Source organism: Gymnoscopelus braueri (genome assembly GCF_963280865.1).
Source record: "Gymnoscopelus braueri genome assembly, chromosome: 14".
NCBI lineage: Eukaryota > Metazoa > Chordata > Actinopteri > Myctophiformes > Myctophidae > Gymnoscopelus > Gymnoscopelus braueri.
The window spans coordinates 18,395,802-18,420,064 of NC_137619.1; the positions used below are offsets into that span (position 1 = coordinate 18,395,802).

A 24,263-nucleotide genomic window follows, 5' to 3' on the forward strand; every position below is an offset into this window, starting at 1 on the left:
TGGGGGCGAGCGGTCCGCAGAATAAATGTTGGCGAGTGTGTTTTGGGGCGAGCATTCCGGTTACCCCCAATCTGATCACATCACATGGTAGATCAAAAAGAGGTGGTTTCCGGAAGTCAGATCGGTCGGACCCATAATGTCTGGCCAGTGGCCACCAAAGTTCACTCGCCCCAGTCAAATCCTGCGACCTCGGAACAGTCGGACCCACCGTGTATTTCTGGCCACCAGAACCTACTTTTGACGTGTCAGGGGTACCGAGGCTAGGAGGGGCTGATGATTTACAATTCTGTCCCTATCTGGACGTAACTCGAACGCCGCTGAGACGGGTGAAGCTGTCATGACTCATGATGATGAAACTTTTAGCAAGTTGCAGGCAGCAGCATCAGCACCCATCGTCCCATCCTTTGTTTTGGGCCTGCATGGCCCTCTGTTCGTCATGAAAGATCTGCCTGCTGGCTGCTGGTGCAACTTGCTTGGCCTTGGCTGGGACCGGACACCACCCAGTGATGGAAGGTAACTAAGTACATGTACTTAAGTACTGTACTTAAGTACAATGTTGAGATACCTTTACTTTACTGGAGTATTTCCAATTTTCAGTACTTTTACTTCTGCTCCACTACATCTCAGAGGCAAATATTCTAAGTTTTACTCCACTACAATTATTTGAAAACTTTAGTTTTACAAATGAACCACTTCAGCCCTATTTAAACTTTGGCTATTTGAAAATAGTCGATCTACAAGCTCAAAGCGCTTCATCATGTGACATGTTGTGAGCTTGTAGATCTGCTGATGTTAATCCATTTTATACATACCTTGTGAAACGGGACATTCTGCATAATGAGTACTTTTACTTTTGGTACTTTAAGTATATTTTGATGCCAATACTTTTGTACTTTCACTCAAGTAAATTTAGATTTCCGGACTTTTACTTCACTTGTAACAGAGTTTTTCTACATTGCAGTATTGGTACTTTTACTTAAGTAAAAGAATTGAGTATTTTTTCCACCACTGGACACCACCACCAGCATCACTTCTACCTCCACGTTTCCAAGCAGCTGCCAATGGAGGAGCTTCATCGTCCGTCTCTCGCTCTCTCCGGTCTCTCCGTCCATTGGTACCTGCGATGCCTATCATGCGGAGGCCCACACACCAGCGTTGCCATGTCCGCTTATTATAAGCGACTTTGGGCTTATTTTTCTGTGAAGTTGCTTGTATAAATAGTAGTTGCGGGTTGCGTTTTTGGGGGCTTGTTTGTTTCTAAAGTGTAGATGCGAAACAATTCGAAACTGGCCCAGGTAAAAGTCAAAACCTAGACCCCCCCCCTCCCCCTCGAACTGTTTACTGTTTCTTGTTTTTCTTTTCCCTAAATTGTTTTTATGATGTTCTGCATAGTAGTGTATATCTGTCTGTCATCATGATTTGTGTGCATGGGGTTCTCATCTTAAACAAGCTTAGTGCTTAATGAGAGTTCCAGTAGACCTTGTATTGTGAATTTGTACTTCCATGTACTGTTATGTACTGTCATGTACTGTTCTCATGTCTTACTAAATAAACTACATCAATCAATCAATCAATCTGTCATTTTATGTCACTATGAATTGATTACAAACTCAAAGGACCCCAATGGAAACAAGCCAATGGCTTTCTTGGGTTTTTTAATTCCTATTAGCTGACCTTGTATTGAACTGTTCCTTCCTGTGCTTTTATCTGCAAACTTCTAATAAAGTATTCAATCAATCAATCATGGACCCCCAATTAATATGTATTTGTCCCTATCCCCATCTGAAAAAGGTTTGTGCCAGGGACCAGATTTGTGTTGTTAGAATGTTTCAAAATATTCCAAATATTCCACATTTTATATCAAGATTTTTTGAAAATAGCAGATCTACAATCTCACAAGCTTGTAGATCTGCTATTTTCAAGTAAATGTTTAAAATGCTAATTTTAAACATTTACTTTGCTTATTTCTCTCACAAAACCTGGCAACACTGCCACACACTTCCAAAGCCCCGATACGCTTCGCCCGTACGACCGGTGGTGTCGCGCAGCAAAAACAGCCAATCTGCAAGCTCACAGCGCGTTGCGAACGCTTTCGGTGATGAGCTTGCAGATCGGCTATTTCAAAGACTTTCCCTATCCGCCGAGTTGCCATAGGAAGGAAGTTGTGCGAGGCGTTCAGTCCCGCCCCCACGTCGCCATTGGACCGCAGTGGTGCCACTCCGCTCCGCTCCCGCATGCGGGCCACCGGCAGTGTTGCCATGTCCGCTTATTATAAGCGACTTTGGGCTTCTTTTTCTGTAAAGTTGCTCGTAAATATTGGTAGTTGCGGGTTGCGTTTTTTGGGGGCTTTTCTAAGGTGTAGTTGCTTATTTTGGTCTTGTTTCCTAATGTTGTTTAAACCAGTGGTTCTCAAACATTTTCATGTCAAGGACCCCAAAAGTAATATGTATTTGTATGCAGACCCTCATCTGAAAATATACAAAAAAACTTTTGGCATATTTCGCAACTTCCTGCATATTTCACCGTATAAAATCACATAAAACCCCACATATCTCACAAATTTTCGCAACTTCTTGCATATTTCGCAACTTCCCGCAATTTCACCGCATAAAATCAAATAAAACCACCGCATATTTCGCAACTTTTTGCAAATTTTTTAACTTTCCGCATATTTCACATATTTCTCAACTTCTCGCATATTTCGCAAAAAATCTCATACAAACCCCTCATATTTCATTGCAAAATCAAGGACTTTAGCCCGCAAAATCAAGGATTTTTGCCTGCGTTTTTCTGGAAGGTCTAAAAGGTCTCATGTGGGCTTGTTTTCCTAGACCTGGTTACCTGTTTCTCTCGCAAAACCTGGCAACACTGGCCACCGTCCGTCCGCCTCTTTCAGCTCTCTCTGCTTCGGCGACCGTCGTCATCCAGGCTGTCAGGAACAGCAACGGACCACGGGTCGAGAAAAAAAAAAAAAAAAAAAAAAAAAAATGAGGACTCGACCATGAAAAAAAAAGCTCAGGCTGTCGCGGCATTTAACGAAGAATATTTTAGCCGTTATGAAATGAATTCATCTTCTCGGGTTAAGTTGTTACTCGGAATGAAACTGACAACTAGCCTTGACACCGTGGACCGCAAGGGGGATAATAATATGTGCCTGACTTCTCTTCATAGCCATTTTTTTGCAGACAAAGAGAGCTGTTGAGTAGGGCTTTCTAAGAGACAAAAGGGTAAGCTGTGAATTCTACAAGCCCCGCGGCCTGCTGTCTAACACGTTCCATGTGCCTGCTATGCATCCCTTAGCGGCACCGTATCGTTTAATTCACGAGGAATTTTGTGTCGATTTTCTTTTTTTAACAAGCTAACGCCGTGCTAACCTCGCTAGTTGGTTGCCAAGCTAACGTTTAAGCCCAAAGATACCAAGGATGCGACCGTGACGTCACAACATGCGATCGGAAGTGTGTTTTGTAGCATGTATGGTTACTTTCGAGGCTCAATTTGTTGTAATGTAGTATATTATTACGATGTGCCAACCTTACTAAGATTGGTGTTGATGGTAAAAAAATTACCTATCTTCAACTGAATAAAGTTGAAAATGATTAACTTTTCACCAGGGATATTTCACTTTCAAATACAATAAACATGATAAAAATGTACAAAAAATTAATGGATAAATCACGACCATGATTTTGATCAATTACTTTTTTAATACATTCATTATTTTATTTGAAAGTGAAATATCCCTTTAAGCTAAGCTTAATATTACAACGGTGCGGGCCTGGAGCACTTGTGCTACATGACGCTTGGTTGTGACGTAAATGACGACCCCTTGGTATCTTTATTCTAGACATGAGCTAAAGGGTTGCATTCTAGCAACACGAAACTACTGGGAACACTCTTTTGACAGTTCCTTTGTGGAACGTTAAGTAAAGTGCATTTGCTTTAGTTTCTAACCCCACAACTATACATTCTTAACTACAATTAGTGCAGAAACACCACACGCCTAACGCGAGATTAAGAAGACAAATGATAGCTCGGCTAGTAGAGCTAACTTGCTGGATGGACATCTATTTCAAGACACTTAAATTGTATGGCTAACGCATTAGCCTGTACGCTAGCTTGGCTAACTGAGACCGGGGATAAGTTGGGCCTCCAACAAGCCAAAGCCCTTGTAACAGCAGCTAGCCTAGTTAGAAAGCTGCTCCTCTTGCATTACACACCGCTAGCTCGTCACATAGACCAGTGTTTCTCAAACTTTAAAATTTCAAGGTCTCCCCTGAACTCTGACAGTATACTGGTTCCATTTGTATACTGTTAGAGCTACAGACTTGTATGGGTCAATTTAGAACCCCATCAAGGAACCCACAGAGTCCCTGGAATCCACTTTGAGAACCACTGATATAGACAATTAGCGGTAACGTTAGTTGGTACTGATGCGACGTTATTTCCGCTGCAGCTAGTGCAGATTAGCCCAAAAATAAGCATCGGTTGCTAAGCGTTTTTAGTGTCAGGCTATGACACATCTGGTAATAACTGCTTGTAAGAAACGTACATAGCCATATATTATAATGCACATCACTGAACGCTGCAAGGTGAACCATTGATTTGAGCCTGATGCAGCTGTCCCATGATGCAGAAATGTCTGGTATTTAAAAAAAAATATATATATATCTTCAACTCTGATGAAAAAGGCAGTCACATTTACTAGTCAACCTTGTCATCAAGAGTTTGGCATCTGACAAGATCAGTCTGTGTTAAAGAGTGCAGAAAAAATGCCTTGTTTCAGTTACTTGAAGACCCTGCGTGGAAGCCTGCCACCCCACACGGCTTTCTGAAAGCGAGACACCACAAATATCTCATTTACTCTGGTCTGGGCAGAGAAGGCTTCCTCCCTTAATCTTGTCCGCTCTCCAGCCCTCTCTTAGATCACTATGATCCCCAGAGAATGGGTGTGTTAGGCTTTCGAAGAGCAGAAGTAGCCTAATTCTGTTCAGAGGCAGGGCCTTAAATGGGTTGGAGACTGGGTTGAGCCATTGTCAGTGGTGGCATTCACACCAAATTACTAACAGATTACTGTACTTTGAATTTAATTAGCCAAGCAGAGCTTATTCACCCTTGAAGCTAAACTCTTTAGTGGTTCTTAGCAGTACTTGGTCTCATTTGGTTTTTTACTTTTCACACAATATAGGCTGTGCATAGAAATGACTACTAGTGTTAGAACCTGGGTGGGAAATTAACACCAGGCATAAAGTAAGCAAGTCTACCAGCAAGGTAATGTCAGGTAATCAACCATTGTTAACTTTGGTTTGGAGGTTATTTTCTAATCCAGAAATCAAAAAAAGTCTGCAAACTTTTAATACCACCAGTAGACAGTAGACAAAAATGTTTAGTTTCCCACCCAGGTTATAATTTCACATCCATGGCTCTTTGGCTGGCTCACATAGCAGACCTGGGCATTATGTGAACTGAAGTATGTTGTTATCCTCTTTTGATCTCTACTGTTTATTGTACGTTTACCTCTATTGCAGCCTACATTGTCTTAGCTGTTCATCCACCAAACACGCCAATCAGTAAGGTAGCGATACTGTGCGTAGAGATCTTTTTTAGAAGGGTCTCGCATTTGCAGTATAATTTTTGGTGTGTCTTGGATAGCTCACTGAGTTCCTTTGATGCCTAATCAGAATGGAACATGCTAATGAGGACAAGAGGACTGAGGCAGATTAGCTAGCTGACCCTGTTGCACGCACTGGCAGGGCATGTCAGGTCTCACTGGTCATTCTGTTACACTGACAGCTATGGATAAACATGGAACATGTTGGGGTTACTCACAGCTCAGTCACGAACATGTTTGGTAGTCTGTGCCAATTATAATTGTAAAATAAATGTATTTTTCTTTTGCCAGTTTCGGTCAGTCGACAGCAGACGTTGCAGCGTATGTAAAAGTTGACATGATGACCGAAAAGAAAATTCCACATTTAGATTGTTTAGATTTGGTTCAGACTTAAAATTTCACCTATACAGTTGAGGTATCTATAGTTGTAGCTTTTTCCAAAAGGAAAAGAAGGAGGAAGTCCGCACACTGTTCTCAAGCTCCAAGAAACTAACTTTTTATTTTTGCAACGTTTCGACCTTCTAGGTCTTCATCAGGAAAATATATTATATATATATACATACAGTATATTTGCCTGATGAAAACCTAGAAGGTCGAAACGTTGCAAAAATAAAAAGTGCGTTTCTTGGAGCTTGAGAACAGTGTGCGGACTTCCTCCTTCTTTTCCTTGATTCTTCCTTGATGTCCAGCACCTGGCCTAAATACAGGCGTGGGAATGGGATGTGCACACAATCTTCTCTTTGAGCTTTTTCCAAAAGCCCACCAATGGGGCAACCTAGGTGTGCGTATTTGATCCGCATTGCTTGTCACCAAACTTGACCATTGACCACCAAATTGCACCTTATGTCAGATATTCAGTTAAAGATATAATATGAAGTTTTATGGCCTGTTACGTTGTAAATTGATGAAGCAGACAGCCTCATTACAATAGTTTTGAAATCCCTGAGTGAGTAAAAGTTGAAAATGAGCTCACTTAAACTTTGGTAGAGGTTCAGGTGTTGCCATGATGTAACTCCAAATATTGGTGAGATATCTTAGTTCTGTAGATACAAAAAATGTGATACTTTGCAGTGAAACAGGTCTCGAAGTCACACTTTTAGCACACAATGCATACTTTCTGCTAATGCATATTACAAAAACAAGGATTGGTAAAGGTACTATTGTCATTTCTTAAAGGTCATTACATTATACATTCTATTATTAAGTGCACCCCATGTTGCACCAAATTGTAGTATAATCACTCAGAACCATGTTGAGTCCACTGTCCGTGGACCCTTGAGGTTACATGGAACCGTAACGTATAATCAGGCCTTTACCTGTTGCTGTAATTTAGCTGAATGACACCTCCCACTAACTTCAGGCCTATCAGGCCCCTGATAGCAATTGCGTTCCAATTCTGCATGGGGCTGACTATAATTTGCTAATATTGTGTAGTTATACTCTGCAGCAGAAGCTAATGTTGATTATGTCTTGTGGCCTTATTTTGGCAGTATTCTGTAATCTTATACTTTTAAGTCTGGCCAAGTAACGTGTATCACCTGAACCATTCCAACCACAAATTCATTTTTGAAAATCATTATTGCGAACGCGGAAGGAGGCGCGGCGAAGCCGCGCCTCCGACCAAGTGGAGCTTACTATGTAACTCTGCTTGGGTTGTGTCTCTGTCTGTGTCTCCGTGTGCACTGCCTGTGTGCACTGCCTGTGTGCAGCTCCTCTGAGATAAGTAAATGTCCAATTTAGACGTACCATACATCAAATGAAAGGTCTTTGAAAACTGAACACACCTGTCAAGGTTGCGTTTAAGCCCGCCCCTTCCCCTACATTTTTTGGCGTTCGCTTACCGCGTTCGCGCGTCTTACTTGTATACTGTATATACACGTGTGTCACACACACACACACACACACACACACACACACACACACACACACACACACACACACACACACACACACACTGCATTTGACATTTGTAGATGCAATTGCCTGTCTGATGTCTTATTATAACTGGGAAGTTTGTTGTTGTTGAGTTGATTAGCTAGCAGAAGCATAAAGCATGCCAACCCACATGGAAAAAGACATCCTCCCAAGATTGATGTGATATAACATTAGCCTCACAATTCCAGTCTGTCATCCTCACAATTCCAGTCTGTCTTGAAGGGAAGGCAGAAAGGGGTTGTCAACATGATGCAAGATTGATTCTTAAAGCCACGTTTCATGTTACTGAAGTACTACAGTCAGGGTAGGATAGTAGAACCGGTCTTAAACCCAACTAGGGTTGTAAGGATGTATGTCTGTCTGCTTGAAGTTAGCCATTTCAATTAAGAGTTTTGCTTTTACAGTTAAAAAAAATTACAGGGAAGCCCTGTTTGAAATGTATTCTTAGGCTTCAAAAGCAAATTTATATTAATGAAATCAAAATCTTATAAGAAATCTCAACTGGGATATTGACTCTGGAGAGGACTCCCTCAGAGAATTGTCTTGCGTAGCAGCGTAGTAGAACAGAGTTAGGAGTTGCATAGACTTCTTCCTCTACCTCTCTCCACTCTTCTCTCCTATTTCATCTACACACAAATCCTGAGTATTCATTTAACTTTGTACGGCTGAAGGCTGAAAGTTAATCAGAAAAGTGAAATGCACCCTTTTTTTCATGCACTCTTGACAGTTAAAATAAAACATAGGATTTTATAGTGTTGCACAATTCTTTTCCCTCTGCACTCAAATGACCCTAAATGCTTGTGGTCACTTTTGCATTCTGACTAAGGCTTATTCTGCCATTGCATGTAGGCCTACTGTACATAGCGTATCGGGTAAATGCCTCAAATTCGGCATCATAAAATGCAGAGGGAAGACCTCCAATGGACTGCTAGACAATGCACCGCACTCACACTCCAGACCCTCTGGCCTGTTGTGCTGACAAACTTGGAGCACAGAACGAACCACAGTGAATGAGTCATGTCACATCTGGTGATGCAGCTTAGTGGTTGACAGCTTGAGAAACTACGTACTCCATCTTCACAGCAGCTGATTTGTCCCATGCTGCTGTTGTTTCAGGACTCCGTATTCTAAGTGTCTGGTGACCATCAAGAGGGGATGGGGATTTCATAATGTTATCTTCACTACAAAAGAACTCGGCGGCTAGAATTATAATCAGGCCAGGAACTTGCCCAGACATCATGAGTTTGGTTAGTGATTGCCTGCACTTGAGGGTGGAGGGAGTACTACACAGTAAAATCCTCAGTGATCATTTATCTGTAGCTTTTGAGTGTACAAATGTAACCAAATGGACCCTTACTGGTCCATTTGATTACATGTATATACTCTGAGTTAAATTAACAAGATGTTTTAATGTGTATACTCCCTCCACTAAAATCAGTATATAGGCCATGGTGAATCAACTTCATCGGTCATGTGCTGGGCACCAGCCTTGTTTCATATGCACCACAGAGCCCTGTCTGTTGCAGCTGAATGTGCAATTCCAAGTTGGTCCTGTCTTTGTCAGTATTAAGACACTAGGTCTGCCCTGCAAGTGGGCCGATGTTAAGCCAAAAAGTATTGCTAGTCTTAAAGCTGCACTATGTAACATTCCTCTTCTACCCCGGATTTGGACCCAGTTTCCTGCGCAAGTGATGACATTTTTACCATTGAGCTAGTGGAGCCTGCCTGCTTGCTCAGGGGATAAATAGAATGTTGACCATCAGATACAAATTTGTGTCAGATCCTGTGTCTATAGGTGAGACATGACCTTTGACACGATCTAAATGTCTCGATAGAAGAGCAGGTAGACAAAATACAACCACTCCAATTGTATACAGTAAGTTGTATTGTATTAACATACAGATTGAACAAAATTACATTTTATTGAGAAAATAAAAAGGTACATAGTGCTGCTAACCCTAAAGTAGAACAAAGTGTTATTTGTAAGTCGGAGGTAGAGAGGCAGATTGGTTCAAGAGCAGATGAGATCCCTTCTTGTGCCCATGTAAGTGAATATTGAATGGCACGGACACTTCCAGGGTTAGATTTCTGATGCTAGTAAACCATACAACAAAAATGAATGCACTCAAAATGGGATCCTGCCCTGTTATCTCCAACTAGATGCACAAAGTCCAACAGCCATGAGTTAAAGGGAGAAGGAAATGCTCAATGGTGGAGTGAATCCTTGTTGAGGTTTTGTGTTTGGTTGTCCACTTACCTGTGGTAACTATGCTCGCACTGAAATTCACATCATTGGAAAGCAGGTTGGTGCTACTACTTCCAAATCCCTGTCAAACACTGGTACTGTGATGAAGTAAGTGTGTGTGTGTGTGTGTGTGTGTGTGTGTGTGTGGCCTGTCTGCTGCTGTTACAGGGAAAGGTTTTGGTCAGGTCTAGACTGGCTCTGTAATACAGTACATACCAGCAGATCAACTGGGAGCAGATCCCTGGGTTCATTTATAGCCGTGGCCTTGTGTCCCTGCACGTCTGCCTGGCAACTCCTAACACGGCCGTTCCAGCTACTCAAACTATCCCACCTCTCAGACCTCCCGGTACACTCACACCATGTCTTAATTACTAGATCGGGGAATTGAAATATGGGACCTTATTTTATATAGCTTGTACTTTTGTTTGGAATGTAAGCAAGCCCTTAACATGGTGCGATTTCTCCGCCTATCACTTAATAGTTTTGTCCTCTCATTCACAGGTCCCGGGTCTCCTATCGATGGAGAAAGTGGGCAAGATGTGGAGCAACCTGAGGAGCAAATGCCAAACCCTCTTCCACAGCGATAGTTCAGGACCCGGAGAGAGCATCATCGAGGCCGACGCCGTGCACTGCGTGGTGGACCTTGGACTGGGAGGCAGCTCGGCCGAGGCCCCGGCCACCTCGGCGGCGTCCAGTCCCTCAAGGAGCATTCTGCCGCTCCCACTGGTAACAGCGGGGCGACGCCATCACAATTGTGTGTCAGACATCCCTCAGATAGTGGAGATCACCATTGACAAGGACACAGAGGATGTACGGGGAGGCCCAGGGGGCATGCCTCTGGCTCGAAGAGACTCCTATTCCCGCCATGCTCCATGGGGTGGCAAGAAAAAACACTCGTGTTCCACCAAAACCCAGAGTTCCCTGGAAGCTGACAGGAGGTCGGGGCGTTCGCGGGGGAGTGGGAGTCGCAGGGACAGGCGCTATGGAGTCAGCTCCATCCAGGACATGGGAGACTCTGTATCTGGAGGACGCAGTCTCAGCGCTCGCTCCCTGCGGCAGCGGCTGAGTGACACTGTAGGTCTCTGCCTCCCACTTCCCCCTCGGCGACGTTCACGCTCATCCAAGACCCCCGTCACTTCCAAACGGAAGATCCACCTGACAGAGCTGATGCTAGAGACTTGCCCCTTCCCTCCTGGCTCGGACCTGGCCCACAAATGGCACCTGATTAAGCAGCACACGGCGCCGGTCAGCCCGCATTCCTCCACCGCCCTGCTGGACGCCTTTGACCCGGCCCACCCCTCCCCCGAGGACGAAGAGGAACGCCTGCGTGAGCGCCGCAGGCTCAGCATTGAGGAGGGTGTGGACCCTCCGCCCAACGCTCAGATCCACACCTTGGAGGCCTCAGTGCCAGGCTCCTCTCTTTACAAACTGGGACCAAAGATGGCTCCTTGCCTGGGAGACACCTCCGGGGAGGGGCGGGGCACTGGGGCCGGTTGCTCCAGTGGGGCTGGGTCGTCGGGGGCCGGTGGTCAGGTGCTAGGGGCCGCAGCCTCAACCCAGGACTGTGATTCGGAGGAGGACTCGACCACCCTCTGTTTGCAGGCCAGGAGGCCCAAGCAGAGGCATGCCTCCGGGGACGGCCACCTGAGCCGGCAGCAACCGGGGCCTTGGAAGGTCCACACTCAGATCGACTACATCCACTGCCTGGTGCCGGACCTGCTGCAGATCACGTCTCTGCCCTGCTACTGGGGAGTGATGGACCGCTACGAGGCAGAGGCGCTGCTAGACGGGCGGCCCGAGGGCACCTTCCTGCTGCGTGACTCGGCGCAGGAGGACTACCTCTTCTCAGTCAGCTTCCGCCGCTATAACCGCTCACTGCACGCCCGCATCGAGCAGTGGAACCACAACTTCAGCTTCGACGCCCATGACCCCTGCGTGTTCCACTCGTCCACCGTCACGGGCCTACTGGAGCACTACAAGGACCCCAGCGCCTGCATGTTTTTTGAGCCGCTGCTCACGGCGCCGCTCCACCGGACCTTCCCCTTCAGCCTGCAACACCTGGCGCGTGCTGCCATCTGCCGCTGGACCACTTACGACGGCATTGGCGCCCTGCCGCTGCCCCCGGCCCTGCAGGACTTCCTCAAGGAGTATCACTACAAACAGAAAGTACGAGTTCGCTGGCTAGAGAGGGAGCCGCCACTCAAGGTCAAATAGGGCGGGACTTCCCCTGTTGGCCTGCACATACATGCTGCAGGAGGAGTACAAAACTTTTGAGAACCGCCCCCCCTTCCGAACCCGTTAGCCAATCAGAAGAAGCCATACAAATATGGCTCTCTGTCAGGCACAGGAGGTGGGAGGGTTGATTATAGATGAAACGAGCTATACAAGATTCATTCTAATCTCTTTATTGTTTTAGTTAATACTTACATCACAAAAAAATTACATATGATTATATTCAGTATAACGCTGTCTGGCAAGCACATGTTTTAGTGTTGAACAGGTTTTTTCTTTTTCTTTTTTGGCAGGGCGGGAAAGAGCAAACGCTCTTCTCTTTACTGTTTTGTGCTAATTGTCTGCCTGATCCCAGAACATCACCCTGCCTGTAGACCTGCCTGCATGCTTACCTTATTCATCCCAAATCTCTAGTTAGGACCACATGGTTAGCTATGTTGTACAGTTCACTTTGTGCTTTTTTTCTCCTCCTTTTCTGTTTTGCTTGACTAAGCGCCTCGTGGAGCGCCTGCCCAGTGAGGGTTTTGAGGTGTGTGTGTGTGTGTGGGTTGAGAGGGCGTCTGGTGGCGCTGTTAGCAAAACTGCAGTCAGAGCTTGTCCCATGGATACAGCTATGCAGATGCACCCCTTGCCATCTTTTCTTTTGTTTTTCCTTTAATAAGGAGCAGTATGAACTTAGCCAGGGACAGGGGACAGATTCTGATAGGATCTGCAAAGTTCAGGACAGTACATCAGGTGCCCTTTTTTAATGGGGCAAAGAGAAAAATGTAGTGTAGGTTATACAAACTACTACGTATTTATTACGTCCTGCGATGTATGCAGAATCTATCTACTGCGTCCTATATGGTGCAAGCTGAATTGGTTAAAGTTGTCTTTCCGCTGCATAACAGTACTGATTTCTGGAGAAGGCTTGGTTCTTCTGGAAAGATTTTGACAGTTCCTTGCCGCCATTATAGTTTTCAAAGCAGTCTGTCAGTTCTTCACTTGCCACAGGCACTTTAACTCTGTAACTCTCTGCATGCTGTTACTGTATGTGTATACACACAGACACACACACACACACAAGCACCCCCACACAGTTCATAGATCATACTCTTTCTGAGATTTATTTCCCAGGTTTACTGTCAAACAGTCTTTATGGACTTGTGCTGTGGCTTTTTGGTGTCAGAGAGATGTAGACCCCACCTTCCTCACACTGGTAATCTTTGAGTGGCCTCTGGCACGCTGGTCACACTTAAAGGGATACTTTTGAGTGTAATTCGTCTTCACCTGGTATTTGCCACATTGTGCCAGCTAGCTGTAAAGCCCTCCGGTTTGAGTGAGGAATTCCATCAAGCCATTTCGGAATTGACTCGAGAATTGGGGGACAAATGTTGACTCACCATGTGACCAGTGGCAGGCGAAGACAAATAAGAAAAAAGCTAAAGTACCCCCTCTTAACCACTTTCAACCAGTCCCTATTGTGGGCATCATTATAGGCAGAAATGCTATTTTCCAAGAATTTTGTACATAATGAAACGGAGCGTAAGTGGTTAATGACTATTAATTTGTTAACCAGGCTGGCGTTGCTAATGAGACACTACAATACATTGAAACATTTAGAATACAGAGGATGGCTGACCTCACAAACTGGATCATCCCGTTAGTGGTATGACAGAGCAACTTCAAAACAACCTCATAAGCAATGACCTGAAAGGCTAGAGAATAGTAGCTCCCACGAAAAAAAAGTCAGCATTATTTTTCTTCAGTGTGTAGTGCTCTTTGTTTGAATAATAAAGACAATTGTGAAGACAGTTGACATATGACATTTGTAAAGCTACAATCCAGTATCTTTTTTTTTTTTTTTTTTACAAACCTGTATATGGTAGATAATGTTAATACTATACAGCAAGCACATCTGCAGTGGTTGGAGGTGGACTCTCTACTCTCAAACTGAGAAACTTTGACCCTGGTGTTAGGTAGGACACCTGGCCGATGGTGCACCGGATTGGACACTAGATGCAGTGCCATCTTTGTTGTTGTTTGGACGTCATTGCGTGGCAAGAACGTACGGATTGTAGCTTTAATTTAAAAAAGAGCATTATGCAATGACGAAAAATCTGAAGTCTGTTCTCAGTAGTTGGGGTTTGTTCGAGTAGTCATTTCACTTCTATTTTGTCAAGTCCCAAGACATGCACGGTTGTGTTGGAGGGTCTGACTGTGTAGGCCAGCCCTGAACTCTCAGAGGCATTACAAACTTTCCCCCAGTTGTCTTGATTATATAACCTAACTGTTTCATCTGAATGAACTCCATTATATGACCTATGACATGCATAATGCTGGTTGGCTTTGTCATTTCCATGGAGAGTTTGCATCGTGAAGAGAAAATACAACCAATTGTAACCTTTGTGCCTTTTTAGGGAGCTGTCTTTTTTTCTTTTTTTCCCCTTTCTTTTAAATCTCGTTCCAGTTCACTTTTCAGTGGAAATATGGTGCATGAAATGCCCCAGCACGGCCCATCCAGACTAATGAGACTGAAGAGAACAGTGAAGAAGACAAAGGTGCATGAGCTCTGAGCTCACATTATTCATGGTGCACGTTAAAATATTGTATACGAAAAAAAGTGATACTAATCTAAAGAAAAGATTTAGTGGTGCTATGTTGTTTTTTAGCTAGGGGATTGAGTGTAATAGTTAGCAGTAGTTTTGTTATGCCCATTTTCACTCACTAAAGCATGCATCCGTCTCCCCTCCCCTGTCACATTTTTGGCTTCTGTACCAGTAGCCTTGAACATTTTCTTTGGTCTCTAGTGGGTCCAACGTCAGCCCGAAATCCATGTCTGTCTCTAAATAGCTTCATTTGATGCCCAAACCTGATGGCAGATCAGAGCTGGGTGGGCATGTAGGTTAAAAACTGTCCATGTGACTTTTTTTTTTACAAGTGGCCTTGCTTCTGACGGCAGCAGTTGTCGAGTTAGGCTTCAGAAGGGTGTTGTACCCATTTATCAGCAGGAATGACCCATTGTAGCCGCCCTCTCCGAAGAAATAAAATCCATAATAGACCCGAGTGAGTGAGTGGGCATGCATATCCGTGTATGTGTGCATTTTAAAGGTCAATTTTTAATCCCATCAGAATGAGTCACGAACAACAGATGTGTCAATGATTTTTATTCTCTCCTACATGAATATATTCATTGTGACCAAAGCTCTCAAAGGCTCTTTCACACCAGTTAAGCTGTTATAACTAGCAATGCTTGTCGCTATCTCAGTGGCTTTATACCTCAATTACAATTAAGTAATTTCAATAACTGTACAAATATTTCAAGTGAAAGATGACAATTATTTTCAAGATATGGGCCTTCATTTTTAGTAAAAAAATATAAAAATAAAAAAGGACAATGGGGTCCATGAGGAATGCTGCAGTAACCACTGTTCCTATCCGCTTCACAAACTTCTAATACTTGCCATGAACGATGGAGTGCTTTGGTCTTTGTTAGCAAGGGTGAAGTACATTTCAGAACATATGGTGTGTATGTTAGGGTATTTTAATTGCAAGTAATAGTGGAAGTTAATCAAAAGATTTTTCTGCTTCTGTCTTTGTACACTAAGACAGCATGACTTCAGTTTTGATTTGTAGGCAATAAGAGATTTGTTGATTACAGTTTCAATTGGGTTAGGTGGGTGTAATGGTGAAATCATGACACATCTTGCAGATAAGAGTCCCACTCTTACATTGCTTACTGAACCCCACCGGAACACACAAAACACTAGCTTGCGTTTTGAAGTCTGAAATATTTCCCCCGTCCCTGCACTTTGTTTTCCAGAAAGCTTGAATATTGCATGTTAATCGCCCATGTGTATTAATAAGAAAAAAAACACAGACGGGCTGGATAATTATTTAGGGGGGAAAGAAGATGACGTTCAAGTCGCTTGCATGTGCACTTTTATGTTTCGAGCCTTGCATTCACAATGTCAACTACACATGGTATATCTGTTTGAACACACATACACGCACTCACACTCTCTCTCCTCCTCTATGCCACCTGTCTATCATGACCCGGCCTAGCGCTGGCAGGCAGCTCTTGGCAGTGCCCCACCCAAACCCGCGGGTGCTAATCACAGGCTAATTTTACCTCTCCAGCATCTAAATTTACCGGGCACTAAAAGGGACACTGTGTTGACTAATGGGTGCTGTGTGACTCTTCTACTCTCCCTAACTCTCTTCTCCCAGACCACATCCTCAACATCACCCTGCTGATGCGAGGATACGTGGTAAAAACTGGACTTAGGGCCTTTTGTTTGTGCTGTAGCACCCGTCTCTCTCTCACACACGCACACACCCTTACTTCACCCAGCCCTGTTAGGCTAAAGTTAGCATTAAAGAGGGAGAGAGAGTGAGCGCCTGGCTCACACAATGCCCCATTGAGTGCCCTGGCTTCCTGCAGTGGGAACTGGCTGGATTGGGAATTGCGGGTAAATGGCACTTTAATTGTGAGTTTGTCGCGTGTGTGTATATTTGTTCAAGGTGTGGAAACGCGTTCGAGTGGTAGAAAAGGAGCAGTGGTGGTCCTGGATTTCATTTGTGTTCAGGCATTACAAGCAATGTCGTTTGACCTGACCGTTTGTGTTTCCTACCGTGCCGCAGTCTCGGTGGTGTGTGCTTGTGTATGTGTGTGCGCTTGTGTGTGGACAGAGCCACAGAGGGGATGCAGAGTTGACTGAGGCGTAATGGCAGGCGACCCGTGTGAACTATGTTTTGCGTGCGCCCTCCCCCCCCCCCCCCCCCCCCCCCCAAATTCACCTTACAACCCAGTTCTCATTCTCAGGCAGGCCCCCAGTGCAAGGCAAAGTCCCACCAGGACCCTCTCAACCCCAGTTTTCCCTATGGGAAGTTTCTGAAGTTAACTGTAGCACGTTTGCCATATGACTTGTAGAGTTGGAGAATAAAAACTATATTACAAAAAATAAAAAATGATAAAAAATAGTATGTATGATGTATGATGAATGGTGTAATAGAAAACTGGTGAATGGACATTTTATTCAACTGTGGTGCACCGACTGTCTGGGACACGTGCACGTGCATGCACAGTCACAGACAAAACTCTTGCGAACACTCACAAACACTTTTTTGACACTTGCGTTGCCCCCCCCTCCCCCCCAAGACATTAAGATATTACGCCCTCCTCCTGTCATCCCACCCTTACCCAGGGACTTAAACATGGACCACGTTAAGCCAGCACCACCTCTCTGTGTAACCCACCCCACCTCCCCCCCACCCCCCCACAAAGGGAAGAACAAAGATGGGTGTTTACATGTATATTTTGTGTTCTGAAGAGGTAAAAAAAACAACGCAGTGAATTTAACTATTTTGAACTTATAATATCGTTGTTAGAACGACACTATTTAGCTGCACTATTGAGAGCCATGTTTTGTAGCAGGAAACCACTGGGTGTGGTTAGGATGGGAGGCAGGCAACTGGCCAGTTTGTCCCCTTCAACCACAGCTATACACTTCTGGAAGCAGGTCTCGGTGCCCCCACCCCAGCCCCTGCTACGGCTCATGGTTTCTGCTTTTAGAGGACAAACAAACAAAAATACTAATTTTAAACAAAAGTTTTATTCTCATGTTTCCCATATATTTTTTTTTGGAAAGCTGGGTTAAGTGCTATATGCAAACACGATAGAGTAAATAAAAAAGAAAGATGTATGACTAAATATTTTCATTTTTCATTATTACTTCTCCCTAATATGCAATGGAGTGTACTGTATCAGTGGTTGCAATCCTCAGTCACTTTAATGCTGTATGTGCACATTGGTTGCTGTGTGGATGCGGGTGCCGAGGCAACAGGACTTGACAATGATGGGAACCAATGGTTGTCATTCTACAGCAGTGGTTCTCAACCTGTGGGTCAGGACCCCCAGGGGGGTCCCCACATGATTTTTGGGGGGGATCCCCAGATGACAGTGAAGTGACAATTTAAGGACTTTTAAAACCTTTTTAATACCTAAAAAATTTATTAAGAAAAGAGAAAAGACCATTACTGCATCAAAAGTAATCTAAAAACTACCGTATACAATAAAAACTGGTCAAACATTGGCAAAATTGTCAAATTATATAAGAAAGAGGCCAAAAAAAATGCTGATCTGCAAGCTAAATGTAATGCCTCAACTTTCGGGGGGTCGCGGCCTGCAAAGGTTGAGAACCACTGTTCTACAGCGCCGCTGTTATTCCCAGACCGCCTTATTCGTTTCTGACCAATCAGGAGAGCCCCTCAAATCCAGGGCTCCAGCCACTGGGCTAACCAAACTTTAGTCAAGACGAATATCGCTGTTCCATTACTTTCTTCTTCTTTTTTTTCTTTTCTTTTCGCCTTTTTTTTTCTTTTTCTATTGCCGGAAGGTAGGATTTGGAGAGTGTAAACAAACGTAATCATGTTCACATTTCAGTGTCTTTGTTGTTCCGTGTATCTGCTTCACCGTTAAATGGAAAAAAAGGACAAGTAAAAAACACAGTTGTTTCTTTCCAGTATAACCTGTTCATTTTTAAGAGCCGTATGATGCGACACGTGTAGCTGTCACTCTTGGTGCTTGGCTTATGCTTCATTGTCTTAATATTCCAAATAAAAACTGTTAAGTGTAATCCACACTGGCTCGTGATTTAATGTCGACATGGTTCCTCGCCCCTTCTGGTCTGCTCAGTTTTTGTTAGAGATGTTTCGGAGGAAGTCAGTGGCCGACTTTATTAAGTTTTCATTCTTGATCACTGCAAGGACCGTAGACCATTCAAACACAGATCCCAGCATTTATCTGTACTAAATTGATATGCATGAATAGGTACAGTACAATGGATCTTAACCACTTAAACCCTCTCTATTCTTAGTGAAAACGGACCTGAGTTACATTTGCTATTAATAGCGAATGTTCCCCCCAGAATAGGCATGCTGGCGTTCAAGTGGCTATGTAGCCTCTAAATTTACAAAGGTATTGTCACCCTCTACAACAGATCACTTTAATGATGACAAGGAAATTAAAATGACTTTAAATGTAACAAACTAAACAGTTAAATTTGTAATATTTCAAATGCCCCCCTCCCCCTGAACTTGGGGATGTTCCACTGTAATATTTGAAATTGATATGTTCTACAAAAACAGATCTTAGAACATGTGATTTTATGTTTGTATATGTTCGTGTTCTTGTAGTCTTCACGTATAATCAAATTGGGAGGCTATTAGGATATGGTTTTCAAAAGCTAAATTGCTGAGATCTGTTAACTTGCTGTGCTCTCTATAATGGTCTCCTGGATTCACCTAGGTTGTAAGGCTGCTGGTTGACTCTGTTCCCAGTGTATAGATGGACCCCACCACCACCTACCTAACCCCACCCCAGGCCAAGAGCTGGCTACGCAGACCCACACTCCCTGGAACTTCACAGTTAGGTATTTGTTCATTTGAAATGAAGTATAAATAGCATGTGGGTTATCGGTTTCAAGTTAGCTACCAGAGGCTTATAAATAATTGACTCACGCCCAGAGAGAGCGAGAAGCTTAGGAGAGGGTGAGTTAGGATACAGGGCAGGAGGCTTTCTGTGGACTGAAGTGAGAACTTGTAGCTTAACTTGTAACGCCAAAACATTGATTTACATATCATTGCTGTCGGGTGGAAACCTTGTATGTCCAAAACAAATTTTTATTATTTTGAGACAAAAAAAAACATTTTAAATAGTGAAAATAGCCGATCTACAAGTTCACAGCAGATCTGCTGTTTTCACTACTTTTGTGCGACACTCTTGTATGATGAAGTAGGGCATTCATTTAATACAAAACATAAAAAGTTGAGATACGGAGATGCAGGGTTTCTGCTCCACAGCAGCAATATATAACATCACATAGGCTACATGACATACATTCTGAACAGAGACTTGTACCGCAAAATGTACTAAGCATTTAGGGGGCATTTCCAGGGCAGAAACCACCACACGAGTGGAATGTGGAATTGGACCCAAGGCACTGATGTGAAAGGAAAAGGCGGAGGAGGACTGGCAGATATTGATGAACGTCTTGTCAGTTTTATCTGTGGGCCTAAACCCACAAGATTTTCATCCTGTTGTGGTCTGGCCCCGGTTCAGTTCCAGTCAGTCTTGAGACACCCTCTTATCAGCATGCTGTGTTGGCCTCACACACAGTTCTATCTCCCTCCTGCACATTGAAGCCAAATTTATACTTTGGTCGTACGGCCGTGTCACACCCTGAAAATAGCCAATCTACACAACCCGTCACTGATGCAACGCGTTGTGTGCTTGTAAATCTACTTTCTGTTGTGCTCCAATAAGCAGTTGCTGCTGGCAGTGGCATCAAACGGTGTGATAACCATCCGGCATCCATCAAGATGAAGGCCTGCTCTTAATGCAAGTCCCTCCAAAGAACAATTCTCTTATTTTGCATGTTGTTTGATATTGTCGGTTCACATGAAAATGTCATGTTTTTTTTATAATATGCTCATTTACTTTGTTCCACATCAGCCTTCATGGTATTCACGGAAATACTGTGCGAGTGCCCAGTGAAATAGAAAAAATGTTGAACCAAAAGTGTTGAACTTCTTAACTGCTGGTACTGTATCATGTAACATGGTTTTGTTATTGCTAAAACGTTATGTGAATGTTGATTGCGTTGTAGCGTTGCAAGCAGTATTCAGTAGCCTATTACAAATTAGCTATATTTGATCATACCTGTAAGTCATAGATTAGATGTAAAGGTTGACCAAAAGCTCAATGATTCATGTCCTTTTTTAACTCGACAGCATTGTTTTCTCCATCTCTCTGTTTCTCTCTGGTACCATGTCGAGGAAGATGCGTGCTGGGACAGAAGTCCATGTTTTTTTTGTGGTGAAAGGATTTAATTCCCCCCCTCTTTTCCAATGCCCAACTTTTTAATGTCCCCTTTTGACAAAAATATGACTAGTATGTGAGTTGTTCCATTGAGACTTGTGTCTGGGCTCAGTCGGTAGAGTGCTCGCCATTGGACCACAAGGTCCTGGGTTTGATTCCGGGCACTGCCAACTCAGCGTAGTAGTAGCATGGCTTGCATAACTAGAAGTCATGTGGTAAGTACTGGAAGCTGATGGTAGGTGTTGCGCTCCACCTCGGCAATCCATCTCCCAGGGGTCTAGCGCATTGAAAAGGCGATAGATACTCTTGTTCTTAGCTGGTAGCGACAATAAGCCACTAAGACCTGAGGCTTGGAACAACAAAAGGAAAATGTAGAATCAAAATCTGTTTAACCCCATTTTATACTTAACATGTGTGAAAATCAGAGGACATCAGTAAGCATTTTTCAGTCATCATGGTTCACCGCCAATGCCTTCTGGTGTAAGGTTTTAATGTAAAATGTAAATTTTAATGCTCCATTTGTTTTGTAGGCTACAGAACAAAATATTAAAGCCCCACTTTTTTTCTAGAGAAAATATTGCTCCCTTTTAATGTAGAACTTTTTTTTTTTTTTTACATATGCCCTATCTGAAAAAAAGTTTGATGGCCCTGCTTTTGAGACAGAATCCTGAGGATGAGTAGCGTACCAGGCGCCCACCGCCGGGTAAGGCCACACTTGAGAAGCACTTCTAGGCCTTTTCATTTCCTACAAATTCTTATGCTGCTTCAGTCTCCAAGTTTTCTCCCCACAGACACAGCGCTACTAAAGCCTAATTTATGCTCCTCCGCACGACGGTGTCGCTCGTCGGAAAACAGCGGCGACCTGCAAGCTCACAATGCGTCGCATGTGCGACCCGTCGTGAGCTTGCAGGTCGGTGCTATTTTCCGACGCGCGGCGAAGTACGAGCCGGGCTTAAGTCCAGAGCTCGACAGATACACAACACATGGCTGCCTGCATGTCATCTGCACGCAACTGCAGTGCGAGGAAGAAGAGGAGTAGGAGGGAGGGAGGGGGAGGGAGGGAAGAGTGCGACGGTGCTGCTTTTCCAGTGTTGGAGTGCCGCCAAGTCTGTGGCGGCAAAGTGAGCGTTGACCTCCAGTTAACCTCGCACAGATGCAACACGCACAAACTCAGTCGCACACACACACACACACACACATACACACATGCACGGAGGCTTACATCCACATTTCATACCAGAAATATATCCGCCCGACAGTATTTTACACCCTCTCCAGAGCTCACCCCCCCAGTGGCTGAGTGGGGTGAGGGGGGCTGCTCCTCCATGGCTAAACGAGGGGTGTGTGTGTGTGTGTGTGTGTGTGTGTGTGTGTGTGTGTGTGTGTGTGTGTGTGTGTGTGTGTGTGTGTGTGTGTGTGTGTGTGTGTGTGTGTGTGTGTGTGTGTGTGTGTGTGCCCGCCCGCCCGCCCGCCCGAGCAAAGAGTCTTAACAGGCCAATCACACCGTCATCTGGATGGAGCAGGCGGTGCTGCTGGGGCCGTGGTTGAGAGCAAGTGGAGTCCTTGAGGGGGTTCAAGCTAAATGTAGAATCAAAATCAGTTTAACCACTTTAACCCTATTTTATACTTCAGATGTGTGAAAATCAGAGGACATCAGTCAGCATTTTTGCAATACAATAATCTTACGGTTTCCCTGCTCATCAGTTTAACCCATCAATAATTCAGCTGCAGCTGGAACGTGCTAACGGGCTGAAAAGAGAGACGAGCCACTGGATGTGATAACTCAGCCTCCTTGACCTTTGACCCCCCCCCCCCCCCCCACCTCCTCATGGGAAGAGCAACTCCCCTGCCTGTCAAACATCTGCAGTCTGAAGCTTCTCCGAGCTCTCCTCTGGGTAAGTCAGACAGTTATAGCCACGCACGCACGCGCACGCACGCACACACTCACTAACGGTGGAAAAAGTACTCTGTCTTTTTACTTATGTTAAAGTAGCATTGTAAAAATACTCTGTTACAAGTAAAAGTCCTGTATTACAAATGTACATAAAGTACCAAAAGTAAAAGTAGTCATTATGCAGAATGTCCCATTTCAAAAGTTTTTAAGTTTTCAAAATGTGTCAGAATCTTTCCAAAATGGCTGATCTTCAAGCTAACAACGTGTGAGCTATGTTCTAACAGCCAAAGTATAAAATTGGGCTTAATTGGTAAATGTATGTTTTGTAATAATGATTAAAAAAGATGGACAACAAGTAACTTGAGTTTTCAAATAATTGTAGTGGAGTAAAAACTACGGTAGAAGTATAAAGTAAATGCAAATACTCAAGTGCCTCAAAATTGTGCTCAAGCACAGAACTTGAGAAAATGTACTTTTTCACACACACACACACACACACACACACACACACACACACACACACACACACACACACACACACACACACACACACACACACACACACACACCACCACCACCACCTTTATTTCATCTTCAAAATGCCTCATCATCCTCATCTCCCCCTCCACCCCTCCATTCTAGAAAAGTCAGACCACATGTGAACGGCATCTGGGCTGACCTCTTTTTTTTTTCCCTTCTTTTTCTTTTTCTTCTTCTTCTTTGGCAGAGAGGCTGGAAAATATTCGGCGGGCATTTCCTTCTGTTAATTCTTAAACATCTTGCCAGTGCTTCGCCCCAACTGGCCTATCTGTCTATGTCAGTGGTTCTAAAAAAACTTTTATTTCAAAGACCTCCATAACTCTGTACAAATGTTTGTACACTCTCAGACCTGTAAGGTCCATTTGGACCCCTAAAGGAACCTTGACGGTCCCTGGACCCCTCTTTGAGAACCACTGGTCTATGTCTCTCTTTAATTGTTCTTTGCCTCCTAACGCCTGATTGACATTATGTCATATGACTATAAATGAGTTGTATAATTTACAGTGGTGGAAAGTTACTAAGTACATGTACTCAAGTACTGTACTTAAGTACAATTTTGAGGTACTTTTACTTTACTGGAGTATTTCCAATTTTCAATAATTGTACTTCTACTCCACTATCTCAGAGGCAAATATTATACTTTTACTGCGCTACAATTATTTGAAAACTTTAGTTACTAGTTACTTTGTAGATTTTGATTATTATTACAAAACACACATTAACCACTTCAGCCGTATATATATTTCGGCCATTTGAAAATTGCAGATCTACAAGCTCACAATGCGTCGATCTTTTATACATTTTGAACTTGTGAAATGGGACATTCTGCATAATGAGTACTTTCTACTTTTGGTACTGTAAGTACATTTTGATACCAATACATTTGTACTTTTACTCAAGTAAATGTTTTATTCCGGACTTTTACTTGTAACAGAGTATTTCTACAATG

At 43.8% G+C, this 24,263-nt stretch overlaps 1 protein-coding gene across 1 annotated transcript; it reads left to right on the forward strand.

Moving 5' to 3' along the window:
• The first annotated feature begins 2,935 nt into the window (after positions 1-2,935).
• Positions 2,936-18,637, forward strand: socs5b (suppressor of cytokine signaling 5b). The gene is made up of 2 exons (XM_080450044.1): positions 2,936-3,227; positions 10,290-18,637. The coding sequence occupies exon 2, from the start codon at positions 10,308-10,310 to the stop codon at positions 12,000-12,002; it is 1,695 nt and encodes a 564-aa protein (XP_080306170.1). The 5' UTR covers positions 2,936-3,227; positions 10,290-10,307; the 3' UTR covers positions 12,003-18,637.
• The last annotated feature ends 5,626 nt before the right edge of the window (positions 18,638-24,263 follow it).

What these genes read in the sequence shown, in the direction of transcription:
- socs5b (XM_080450044.1), top strand. Translation starts at nt 10,308, where the DNA reads ATGGAGAAAGTGGGCAAGATGTGGAGCAACCTGAGGAGCAAATGCCAA.